General features: G+C 31.0%; 2 protein-coding genes across 8 annotated transcripts; both read left to right on the top strand.

Annotated features, from left to right (window-relative positions):
- The first annotated feature begins 970 nt into the window (after nt 1-970).
- On the top strand, nt 971-3,842 carry LOC108343692 (probable transcription factor At1g11510). Of its 7 annotated transcripts, XR_008244793.1 has the most exons (4): nt 971-2,222; nt 2,805-2,930; nt 3,206-3,269; nt 3,573-3,842. XR_008244793.1 is itself a non-coding variant. In XM_052867096.1 (2 exons), exon 1 carries the CDS (start codon nt 1,071-1,073, stop codon nt 2,205-2,207), a length of 1,137 nt encoding a protein of 378 aa, XP_052723056.1. In that variant the 5' UTR covers nt 971-1,070; the 3' UTR covers nt 2,208-2,222; nt 3,573-3,842. The 7 variants fall into 7 exon arrangements, 3 of the variants coding, with proteins under 3 accessions (XP_052723056.1, XP_017437514.1, XP_052723055.1); XR_008244796.1 differs by lacking the exon at nt 2,805-2,930; XR_008244795.1 differs by lacking the exon at nt 3,206-3,269.
- Nucleotides 3,843-10,010: 6,168 nt separating this feature from the next.
- Nucleotides 10,011-11,468, top strand: LOC108345136 (uncharacterized). Its single transcript, XM_017583710.2, has 4 exons — nt 10,011-10,488; nt 10,699-10,917; nt 11,000-11,089; nt 11,209-11,468. The coding sequence occupies exons 1-4, from the start codon at nt 10,066-10,068 to the stop codon at nt 11,410-11,412; spliced, it is 936 nt and encodes a 311-aa protein (XP_017439199.2). The 5' UTR covers nt 10,011-10,065; the 3' UTR covers nt 11,413-11,468.
- The last annotated feature ends 1,750 nt before the right edge of the window (nt 11,469-13,218 follow it).

Raw genomic sequence — 13,218 nt, 5'->3', positions numbered from 1 at the left:
ATGTTTCATTGACATCACCTGCATAACAATTAAAAGTATTTCGCGTGTAAAATTTTTGTAACTTTGCACCCAAAAAATACAACAATCCCGAAATGATAAAAAAAATTCAAATATTTAAAATAAGTGAAAATCACCAAACAACAACAAGAAAAGAAAATCAAAACGAACCACGTAAACTTACAAACTATGTTTTTTCATCTTCAATGGTGGTTTTCACCTACGACAGTGCTTCCAAACGGAGGTTGTAGCGAAACAAACGACGAGAAGCTTTAAAACCCATGTCAATGGTGGTTTCGGCGTTGAACGGTGCTTCGAAATGGCGGAACCTTCGGGCAGAACGACGGCACTCATGGCTGGTCCGACGAAGACGGACTCTGGCGGCACTCGTGGCTGGTCGGAGGAACACGAACTCCGACGGCAATCGTGGCTGGTCGGAGGAAGACGGACTCCGGCGGCACTCTCACTCTAGGGTTCCCGCTCTCTCTCAAGCTTCTCTTCTCTCTCTACCAATGCCCCAAATTCAAATTCCAAAACTGAAAATGAAACCCTCAAATTTGAAACCTCTCTGCGACTGAAATCTCTTTCCACGTCATTAAAAAATCTAAAACCATTTTCCACCTGGACCAATAGCATTTAAACACTTGTCCTGTGTCTAAATGTTGTCAAAAGAGGTTGTTCAAGTATCATTTTCCCATAGAAATAGACAAACATTTAAAAGAAGTAAGCAATGTAAAATCATTTGCATAAAACAAAATTCCAAAAAATCACAAAAGCGGTAAAATAAATAATGAAAGCAAAATAAGTAGAACAAAAATGAAAAAAAAAAACAGAAAATAGAACATGTAATAATGATATCAAACAACAAAAACAAAGAGAAACCAGGAAGTAATAACTAAAAAGTTTTAGGTAAAGAAATAATAATATTTAGTCTTATTTATAAAAAGAATTAATTTTATTATATGTTTTGTGTTGGTTCTCTTGTTCCCGTGTGTATAACCTGTCCACTTTTCTGTGTTGAGTTCTCTCTCACTGTCACTCCCCGCTAACCCTAAATTCCCAAATTTTCGACCATGACAAAGAAGCCGAAGCAGCGCCCTGCACCGGTGGAAGATCCTTCAACTGCTTCCTCCTCCGAATCTGAGGAAGATGATGACCGACCGCATTCTTCTCAACAGCATGCAGCAGCACCACAGGTTTCTTCCTCTGAAGAGGAAGACGATTCTTCAGAAGAAGACGAGAAGAAACTTTCCACTCTCCCTGCTTCTGCAAACCATCCCTCCAAGCCTCACCCCAAGTCCTACTCATCTGAATCCGAACCCGACACTGACTCGGAACCAGCTCGAGTCAAACCCAAACCGAAGCCCACGGACCTACCCCAGCCCAAGGTCCAAGCCCAGCGTTCCTCCACGCCGGTGAAACCGGGATCCAAGCGCCCAGCCCACGTAACTGAGCCGAAACGCGCGAAAAAGAAACCAGCTGAGGCTCCTTCTCCCTCCGTTGCTAACGACGAGACAGAGGAGGACGGGAAGAAGTCCGGCGGGCAAACGAGGGTGTTGTTCCAGAGGATCTGGAGCGAAGAAGACGAGGTCGGCATTCTTAAGGGCATACTTGAGTTCATCTCAAAGACCGGACAAGAGGCTTATAGGTACGTCGACGCTTTCCACAACTTCATTAAGAAGTCACTCCACGTGGAGGTTTCCAGCCATCAGCTGAAGGAGAAGATTCGACGGATGAAGAAGAAGTTCGAGACTCGTGAGGCGAAAAAGAAGAAAGGGATTTGGCCTCGGTTGTTGAGGCCTCACGACCGGGCCGTGTATGAATTATCCAAGAAGATTTGGGGTGAATGGCCCAACGGACTGGTGGAAAAGCCCAAGCCTCTTGCGAAATACGTTACCAAGACTCAAAAGAAGGAATCAAAAGCCGAGGACAAAGTTCCGTCGCAGCCATCAGCGCCGCTGCTGGCGTTGCCGGCGCCTGAAAGTTGTGACGTGAGTTTGCTTTACAGCAGTATTTCTTGTTTTAAAGAGCTGGATGAGGATGAGATGAAGAGAGGACTTACTTTGATTGGAGAATCCAAGAGGAAGGAATTGGAGAGAAGGTGGAAAGTGTTGCAATATTCTGAGATGGAGCTACTTGCGAATCGCTCTCTACTGATTGGGGAGCAGATTAAGTTGGTATCTGAAGCCCTACAATCATCCAACAATTAGGATTCATTGTGTTAGGTATCGTTTATTGGTCCTTTGGTACTCTATGTATCATTCCTTTTGTGGATTATTGTAATTTTGGTGTATGTGGCATAGTCTTCTTTTGCTAAGTGTTGTGAAAACTTTCTGCACAGTCCATTGCCTGTTCTCTCTAACTCCAAAGTACACACATTTACCGTTTTTATTGCTGGGTCTGTTTGTTTGTGCTTAAAAATGTTATTACATAAGAAGAGAAAGCGGGAAATTGCTTTTGCTTTTTGAAAACAAGTTTAGCCCAATATGTAAAATTTTGCTGATAAGTGATTATGCTATTAAAGAATATTTCTTTATAAAAAATTTGAACAAATAGACCAAACTACCTTGCACGAAACGCAGTACTGGTCTGATTTTGTAAGTTTGTGGTCCTGATTAATTGTGCATGGAGGGTTTTGTCATAATCTTTGATCCTGCTGTTTATATGGGAGGCCATTTCATGCACCTGGGATCGTAGCCTCTTTTAATTCTAGCAAACATTTAGCAACTTTTGTTAACTCTGATGAAGAATATGTGGTGCTAGTGTTGACAGTATGTTCAGTTTGGGTTTGCAATTTGGCATGGCAGGAACATTCATTCTCATCCAGGCTTGGATGGGGATGATGGAATGAAGCGTTTTGTGTTTTTGTGTTGACTGTCTAATGCAATGTCATGCAAATTTGCCTCTGCTCCTTTGGTGCTTATCCTTCAAAGGTGCAATTTATGTTGTGATACTTCTAAAATTGCTAATGCATATATGCTCTTTACGACGTGTAGTTTTCTGCTCATAATCTCTTGGACTGATCATATTAACCTCCTTGATATTTGTTTAAATGTCACTAACGAGCCTCCTTATTTTTTTCTTAAGTCACTAACCTCCCCTCAATACTATATAGCTACTAGTTGAAGAAGAAAAAGGAAAGAATCGAACTTCTCTTCTGGTTATTTGTTTTATTTCTCTTTTTACAACTTCTCTTGCAATCATTCAGGAAGATGTTAGTTAGGCAAGTTCATCACTCCATCCCCCAAGGCATTGATTCTCCTTCCTTTAAGGTAGATAATTCCAGAATCCAACGGTCTGACTTTTCAAATTCACTTTTTTTTCTCTGATGGAAGCAGGTCACACTTTGGTACATCTCTGTTGACATTATTTGTAGTTCACAACATTTGATTAATGAGTCTTTTTCCAGACATTATTCTCCTCCGTTTTAGTTTTGCTGAAAGCCCAAACCCTCAACAGAAATCAATAACTTGGTTTTGAACTTTTTTAACCCTAGTGTTGACCATATAAAGTAGTATAATGTACTGATTCGTTGTTGTGGATGATTTTGAATTGACTATCATCTTAACTTGCAGATCTTTTGAAAGCAAGTGAAGGTGGTAAATGAAGTTATTGCCGTTTTGGAACAGACATTACTGTTTATCCTTGCTTTATTTTTTATTTTTTTTGCGTGTAGCTCTGTATAACCTTTTTTTCTTTTTGTGACTCCTTCCCTTTGTCAAGAGGTTCAAGAGTGTTCTGTATTTTGGAAATGAACTAAGTGGTATGCCCAAAACAAGATCAATGCCATGTCAATTACAAGTTTTTCTATATTATAAAATCATTCAAGGTGTCCTTGTAACTAATATACGGAATGCCCTCTTGTAACTAAAAATTTCGTGCAAGCCATTATGAAATTTTTCTCTTTTGATTTTCGGTTTTTCTAAGTTTTGTGCTCAGGAGTGTTTTCTATTGTTGCCCTCTTGCCCTTCAGCTACTACTCTGTAGTCAAAAAATTCACAAAATGGGTTTAGAAATAAATTGGATTGAAACTAAATTTAAATCTGTATTTTCTAAAAAAAGCTAGATTGAGTTTTTATAGATTCTAATTCAAATAATTGGATAAGTCGAAATCCATATTTCTATAAGAAAATAGTTTTGATTTATATGATTTGACTTGATGTTGATTTTAAAATTAGGTATATCTTTTCAAATTTAATTGTACATAAAATATAATTGAAAATTAACGATAATAAATATGTTTACTAGTGGTGAAATTTTATTCAATGTAATAATAGATACACTCAGATAAAAAATATAATTTATTTAAATATATATTAATTAGGAATATAAAAGTTATTTTAATGTGATCCTTTTAAAGATGAAATTATAAATATTAGTAAGTTTGCATATAAGCTAGCATAATCATATTATATTTCTGAGTTAATGCGGGAGTTTTGGAGTTTTCCTTTTCCTAATCTTAATAAGTGTATAAGTGTATAATATTTCTTTTCCTAGAAGGAACATACACAATAAATATATATATATATATATATATATATATATATATATATATATATATATATGTGTGTGTGTGTATGTATAATAATTTATCTTCATGTTTTAATATTAATCTTTTAAATAATATATCATTTTGCTCTTGTGCACCCAGGATCAAGAAAGACGTGTATCAAACATTATATAGAAGTCTACAGAAAACATGTGCTAAATATGAAAAACTTACTTTTTAAAAAAAATTATTAATTAATTGCATATTTATGAAATTTGGAAGATTTTTCAATAAATTTTCACTGTAAAAGTTATTCTTAGAACTGATATTAAAAAAACTATCAATTTTGTGTAATGGATAATGATACTTTGACAACATTTTTTTTACAACAATTTTAACACCTCCGTGTCATTTTGTAATTGGTCCATATTGGTGTTTATGATTATTATTATTGATTATGAAGTAATTTTAGACCAATCACAAAATGACACGTAGATGATGTTAAAATGTTGTCAAAGTATCATTATCCTTCTATAATTGATACTAGACTGATTTATAAACATCTAAATTATTTTCTTTGAAAATACAGATTTAAATATAATTTTAATCCAATTATTTAGATTTGGATCTACAAAATTTCAAATTAGTTGCTTAAAAGATATAATTTAGATTTAAATTGGATTTAATCCATACCCACCCCTACTTCTTATTAACTCAACACACCAATGTGAATTTGAAATCTATACAAGAATTCAAACAACTTTTTTATGTATATTTTTTAAGTTCTAATAGTTCACATATATAAATTTATATAAAAATGATATTTTTATTTATAGTTAATTCTATATTTTAAGAGTCTACTACGTCCACATTTTTTTAATGTTACTATAACTCTATTTGTTTCCCGTATTTGAGTAATTTTTCTTGTAGATTTTACGTATCTCATAACTACGGAAGTAGTAGATGAGTCTTGGTTAATTACTAAAAAAAGGAAGAGAAAGGATACAAAATCATCAACTCATGTATCTACATAGATAAAATATTTTTATTCATTAATAAAATATTAAATATCTTTTTCATTTCCTAATCTATCTTTAATATAATTTTTGTTTCTAAATTTTAAAAATTAATGTATATAGTTATTCTATCTCAATTACATTAATTTTGTTTTACTTATCAAATACATTTTAGAATGACGTTTGGATTGTTTATATTATTTTGACGTATTTTAACTTAAATGTGGGTCTAAAACATTATTTAATATGTTCAATAAAATTAGCGTTATTAGATTAAGAAAACTATCTTTGTTGATTTATATAGTTTAGAAATTAAAATGTATCAAAGTTTGAAAAATAGATGAGTTTCAATTTTACATGGACTAAAACATCTTTAACATACAAAATTATTTTTTGTTTTTATATTTTTAATTATGTAAAATCTAGGGTTTATTTTTTCTTTTACTTTCGGTTGTAAATAGTAATTATTAGTTGAAAATTGACTTTATTTGGACTCCAAAACTTTGTGAAATGTATGTGCTCTAGAAAGTCTCATATTTTTTGCCATGGAGAAATGTCGTAAGATTTCATTTTGATTTAGAATTTGAATTTTCCTCTTTATTTTTTAATTCAATTTTTTTTATTTGGCATATAATATTCTAGGAGTAGCATTTACGTTTCATATTCTTTTAACCTTACGATTTCACATTTGAAAATGCACATTGAGAAGTAGAAGCAGAATACATGAAAAACTTGTGTAAATAATTCTTAATACTTCATAATTAGATTTTGATTTTTTCAATTTCTAAAGTAATCCACTTTCATGTTTACACCTTCTAGTAGTATATTATTTGAATATGACAACTTATTTTACTCGTGATGTATTTCATTAAATGCATATAAGAGTTGGTATAACTAGAGTCAATTTCAAATTCAAAATTACTCATATAGTTAGAAGTTTCACTATCAATCATGAGACACAAGTTAACTCCTTCATTAACTTTGAAATAACCACTTGATAAGATGCATTATTGTCATCCTATGCTACACAAGCTTTTTTATTATGTTTTTCTTGTTTTTAAATCTCTCATTTTTTTTTTTTTGTATTTGGACAATGAATCCTTGTGCGTCCTTATTCACCACAACCAAAACAAATGAAATTACGAGGATTATAATCATTTTTTTTTTCTTTTATGAAAGTACTTTGATTGTGTGAAGTTTTTATTTTTATTCTTGCTTTCAAAATATCTTTCGAACTTTTTAAGTAAATGGGACAATTTTTTTTTAGTCACTTCCATCTTAAGGGTTTCCCCAAGTGATTCTTCTTGCTATACAATCGTTTTTTAGTATTATTCCTTTCTTCCTTTGGTAATTAAATTTTTGGTAAAAAATGTATTTAATTTTAGCTTTTGATATCTCATCATGCAAACACAAAGATGAAAGACTCATTGGGGCAATTACTTTTATTTGAATAGTATATTCCTTCTTAAAATCTTTACAAGTTCAATGAGATGATTTATAATGTGGATAAGCAATTTTCTGCACATCTAAAATAGCCTCACTTTATTGCAAATGGAAAAAATATCGTATTCTTGCACCAAATATATGTTCTTATTCTTTTAATATCATTTTTTTTTCATGAGTAACTTTCAAGACATTCGATGTTTCCTTGAGACTTCTATATTGACAAACACGAAAAAATAATCAAAATTAAGTGTAGATAATGCTCTTGAACTTACAACATATTGTGCCATATGATTTTTAATATTATAGTCAAATCAATCCAATGAGAATCATAAAATTTATGCATTAAAATATATAACTCATTAGAAATACCATCCCAAATGTCTTCATTGGATTGGATTATTCATTTTCACTTTTCAAAATTGGTAATTAACCTTTCTCCCAAAATAAATTATAGGTGGTGTGTTAATAGATACACCTTTAACAAAAAAAAAAAACAATTTTCTCTTAGCTATTTTCTTCAAAATAGATTTGAAACTTGATAAGTTTCAAGGTCGTGAAATAATTCTCTTTCTCAATAGTTAACATTCACCATAGGAAACTCAGTTTAAAGAAACTTATGTATTTGTGATCTTAAGAAGATAAAGAAGTATCATCTCATCAGAGTGGGTGGAAAGGAAAAAATAAAAAAGAGAAGAAGATAGAGAAAATGAATAGATTTAAGTAGAAGATTTGAAGTAGAAATAATTGATGTGACTTAAAAAGAAATTAAAAGTAATTATGTTATATAATGAATTACTGATATGTTTTTTGAATAATAAATAGTTATAAAGTGATTAGTTTATGTAATGCAAGAAAATATTCCAATTTATTTATTTTAATTAATTATATATGCTTAGTTTATTTTTATTATTAACGTGTATGAATAAAAACTGGAAATTATTAACTAGGAAGTAATTAATTTATAAAATTGAAAATGATATTTAAATTATTTTGTTAATAACATTTCACAAAATTACCCGAATGTAAATTGAATTAAATTTTTATTATAATTTTATACTTCTATATACATTAATTTTTTTTTAATTTCAAATGAAAGGATCAGTTTAGAATAGAAGGTGAATAAAAATATCAATTATTTTAATAATGTACGAGAGTTCAACTTAGTTAAAAATGAAAGAAAAAATTAATCTACTTACTTGACAATATGAGTTATTTAATGTAGAAGAAGAAAACATAGAAAAAAATGTTTAAGAAATTTGAAATCCTATTAGACGAAGTACAATATTCACTAAGAAAATATCATTGTACTGTTGGTGACATTGGTAAGATACTATGTAGTTTTCCTGTAGAAGAGGTCACAATTAACAATGTTGGAAAAGTCTAAAAAGCTACATTGTCTATATCTAGAAAAGCTTGTAGGAATCTTTAAAGTCCACATGTTGGAGCTCTAACAATATCTTTATAACTAAAGGAGAAAATTATTAGTTTTCAATGCACAACGACAAAGAAGAAATACATTCTTAAATCACCCTCAAAGGTCAAATAACCATTCATGGACTATTGAAGAAATTTATAATTCTCAATTAAACAAGAGGAGAATATGGTTTTTAATTATAAATTTTCTTTTATGGGTCTGCTAATAAATCATAAGAAGTTAAAAACAATTTTTTTACTAGAAAAATATATTCATTATATAATAAACTTAAACGTATTTAATGATTTTATGTGTCCACAAACATTCAAAGAAAAAGTTGCATTACTAAAGTCTTCAAATGTGGGTAGTTCTAGTTGAATATTAAAGTTTTACAATTTTGTTATTAAATATAATTTTAACTTTTAAGACAGAAAATTGAAATTCTTTTTTTTTCAAACTTTAATTTAGTTAGTTTGATGTTCAAATTTTAAAAATAAATATAATAATTATTTTAAATTTTTTTAACGTATCCAACGGTAATGTTTCATGCTAATATTTATGTTTCAACTCAAATTTCAGCTCTATTTAATATGTAAAAATAACAATTAGCCTCGTTGAATTAATAAAATCATATATATTCAATTTTAAAATTTTAAAAACAAAAATATATTAAAGTTTGTGACAATTGTTAGATAATTTTCTTTAATTTTATTTTTATTAAGTATGGACTTAATATTTATTATAAGAAGGTAGTCTTTTATAATTAAGGTCGCTAGAAGACTATAACTTGAGAAAATAATATAGATACGTTTTCTCTCTTAGAAACACATTAGATCACTCTATCATGTCATCATTTTCTAACAATGTTAATTCTCAGAGAAAATCACATTGACTATTTCTAACAAATTGTATTTCTAATAAATTGTGAGACCACGTTAAGAAACAAAACTAAAGAAAATATTAAATAATTAAGAAAAATATGGAAAGGAAAAGAGATATTAAATTATGGAAAATGTTTTTTTAACAATTTTTTTTTTTTTACAATTTTTTACCATTGTTTATGTGATAGCTTGTGATTGATCTGTTTCAAATATACAGACCAATAAAATAGAAACACGTAATCTATTGTTAAAAAGTTATTAAAAAAAGTTAACATGTCATAGTCCTTAAATTATGAATGAGAATTATGACAAGGAAAATGTCTTTTTAATAACTTTTTTGATAATTTTTTTTAATAACTTTTTTTACAACTGTGATAACTTATTAATCTGTTTCAAACATACAGACTAATAAAATAATGACACATAATCTATTCACAAAAAGTTATTAAAAAAGCTTCTTAATTTGTAATTATGACAATAGATGATATTAGGAAAGGTGTTATGGGGGACTGAGAGTCTACATGGACAGCAATGACAAGTTCAGCTACTAAACAAACTTCACATGGCACGCACATACAAGTACAACCTGCGTTACACATCACCATCAACTCAATGCATAGAAACTTCATTTTCTTTTGTCTTTTTCAACTTTATTTTCAACCCTACTCTATACCAATAAGTGTCTCATGACTACACCCTATTCCATTTTTCTACCATCCAATGCACAAAAACTAAACTAAAAGTATGATTCCTGCCTTACCCTTCAAGTAATTCTTGTTTAAATACACTTCATTTCCTCACACAGATACCAACATTCTTACAATGAAAAACCACAGTTTTGAACATGATTGCAAGAGAATCCATGATTCCATGGGGGATTTGAGTCAGATGATCCCATCTCTGAGTTGTAGAACCCTCCTTGAAAGACAAAAGCTCAAAGAGACCTTCAAGGCAATGTATGGAGAGGAGTTGGTAAGTTATCTTCAAAGGTATGAAGATGTGTTTTGTGCTTCCATGAACTGTTCTGCCTTGTCCTTGTGGATGCTTGACCCACATGACAGAGATGCTGTTGTGGTTAGAGAGTCTCTTCAGCAAGATGATACCGATTTCAAGGCTCTTGTGGAGATTTTCGTTTGCAGAAAATCAAGTCATGTTCTTCTCATCACACAGGCCTACCACAGAATGTTCAGGAGACAGTTGGACCAAGATATTATCAATCTGGATCCTCCACACCCGTTTCAAAAGGTGAGATATTATCATAATCACTCAATTTAAGAATATAAGTGTAAGTCTAAGTTTCATATTAATTAAAAATAAAATTAAATACAAGGAACAAGACCTACAAATCTATTGTTTTAAGGTTTTAGATCAAAGATGATGTTAATTCTTTATGTGGATTATACTTAGATTGATGAATTCTTTGTAAATTTAAAGAAATAGGTTTGGTTTTTGTAGATTCTGGTGGCATTGGCTGCATCGCACAAAGCTCACCAAGTGGATGTGAACCATCACATATCCAAGTGTGATGCAAGGAGGCTCTATGAAACTGGAGAAGGAAGCTTAGGAGCTGCAGATGAAGCTGTTGTATTAGAAATTTTAAGCAAGAGGAGCATTCCCCAACTGAAGCAAACATTTCTTAGCTATAAACACATTTATGGACATGACTACACAAAGGTATCAACAAAAAGAATATGCTATTCAATGTATTGCTGTGAAGGGTTTTGAAATTTACTGTCTTCAATGCACTGTGTTTCAGTCTATCAATAGAGGGAATTGTGGCCAATTTGGTAAAGCTCTAATGCTGGTTGTAAAATGCATATGTAATCCAGCACACTATTTTGCAAAGGTATGCCTTTTCTTTAATTACTCATTTAGTTCCTATACTACTTATTTAATCTTTCTCCAAAATTTAGTTTAAGAAGAAAGTGATTATCTGAAAAGCTGGAAATTGGTTAATAATGACAGAAACTGTACAGAAGCATCAAAGGGGAAAGAAAAAGTTTTGCAAGAGCATTGGTAAGCAGAGCTGAGGTAGACATAGATGAGATCAGAAGGGTTTTCAAGGAAAAGTATGATAAGGAACTTGCTGATGTTATTTGTGAAGACCTTCCATCTGGGGACTACAGAGACTTTCTAGTTGCTTTGGCTACAAGGTCATGCTACATATGATCTTAACTTGTATAATCTTTCACAATAGTATAAATCATATCACCTTTTCTAGTTTCTTTTTTTGGGGACATGAATTGAAAGTAACTGACTTTCTATACATATATTACCTTTTTATATATATCATATTGTAATGATAAATAAGGTTTCGACTTAATTAACTTGACTAAAGTTTTATCATACAAGATTAATTAAAAATATTAGGATACAATTATTACCAAATAAATAAGTATATATTTGTACTATATAAATATAAAAATAATTTATTGAATAAAATAACTAATTCTAAACAGGATCAAATAATTATTAAATAAGAAAATAAATGACAATAAGAAATAAAAATTAGAATGTGTGTAACATCACATTTAATAGTCAAAACTATTAAAGAAAGTTAATAAACACAAAAGCATACATAAACGGAATATTACAGTCATATCATAAGATATACTAAAATGATATATTAATCAATAATGATATATAAATCCCACAATGCTAGAGATAAAACTAAAGAGTATACAAGAGTTTTTTTTTAAAACAACTACTAAAACAAAAAACTGCAACTCCTACAACTATACCACAATACTAATATCTTTCTATGGAGATGTCCCAAACCTACATTCTCGTTGATACCATTAAGATAATAATTGCAAAAGGAATAATACAAACAAAAAACAGACCAACAAAGAAAAAAGAGTATGCTAATAGATTAAAAGGTGCATTAGATAACAAATAACAAGATCATATTCATACTAAAGAATTCACACAATTATAAAGCACAAGTCACAAAAGATAAAGACTCTTCTAGAATCAATCATCCGGATAAAGTGATTAATGTTGAACAACTTGGAAGTCATGCATTTGTACTGGATACTCTTCCACCTGACAAGGTTAATCCTTTACTGTCATAAGAACTACATTGTTCTTTAGACCATGACCTCCTGCTACTCTCAACTCCTAATTCATCCTTCTTTATTTGAGTATGAATGATTAGTAGAGTTTCAGGATAACCTTCGGGATATATCCCTATTTTAATGCATACTTTATAAAACACGTATTAACTGGATTTCCTTCCTAGAATTCCATATATCATTCATCCTTTCATACTTCCTAGTATTTCACAAGCTCATATTATCCACAATATCTATCACATTCCAAAATAATCTCACAAGAAAGCTAAACTAGTTGATGTCGCCCAACGCCATAAAACCCTGTCCAATGCCACCAGTCCAAAGGTGCCTCTAGAAGGCTCTCTCCCAATGCCAACCATAAATGGCACCCACCGCCACTTTCTCGCGTAGTCAACCCAAGGTCTGTCCAGTGAAACCACCATCAGAGCTCCCAAGATATAAATCCTAGAAATATTGCTTAGTAGTAGGAAGTGGCACCCAACAACAAACTAAACTGAGCACCCCTACACAAGTGGCACCCAATGGTCTTGATCAGCGTTCAGTTACACCAAGGCTGAGCTCTTTGACTTTGATTTCTCCCAACGAGGAAACCCCTCACCCACCAAAAACCAACTCAGAGAAGTCTTTATCTCAATGACACCTAGGGATATCAATGGTGCCCAATGCCATATCAGTGCACTAGAAATCCTTCTTTGGGTTTGATTTGTGTAAATTAACATTACCTAAGCTAGTTTACAGTTCCAAACAATTCAAAATCATACAATTCGTGATTCTTAACTTAACCAATATCATACCAAATCAAATCCCATAAAGGTACAATATCAACAATTATTAATTCGAAAACTTCATTCATACCTCAATTCAAATACACAAACATTACTTCACAAATTCAACAAGAGCT

Source organism: Vigna angularis, chromosome 8 (assembly GCF_016808095.1).
Source record: "Vigna angularis cultivar LongXiaoDou No.4 chromosome 8, ASM1680809v1, whole genome shotgun sequence".
NCBI lineage: Eukaryota > Viridiplantae > Streptophyta > Magnoliopsida > Fabales > Fabaceae > Vigna > Vigna angularis.
This window is presented reverse-complemented; position numbering and strand designations above follow the sequence as displayed.

Bases quoted from the DNA above. Each gene is read 5' to 3' on its own strand.
- LOC108345136 (XM_017583710.2), top strand. From the start codon at position 10,066: ATGAAAAACCACAGTTTTGAACATGATTGCAAGAGAATCCATGATTCC. The intron at 10,489-10,698 runs GTGAGATATTAT...TGGTTTTTGTAG, and splicing joins CTCCACACCCGTTTCAAAAG to ATTCTGGTGGCATTGGCTGC. The intron at 10,918-10,999 runs GTATCAACAAAA...ACTGTGTTTCAG, and splicing joins ATGGACATGACTACACAAAG to TCTATCAATAGAGGGAATTG.
- LOC108343692 (XM_052867096.1), top strand. From the start codon at position 1,071: ATGACAAAGAAGCCGAAGCAGCGCCCTGCACCGGTGGAAGATCCTTCA.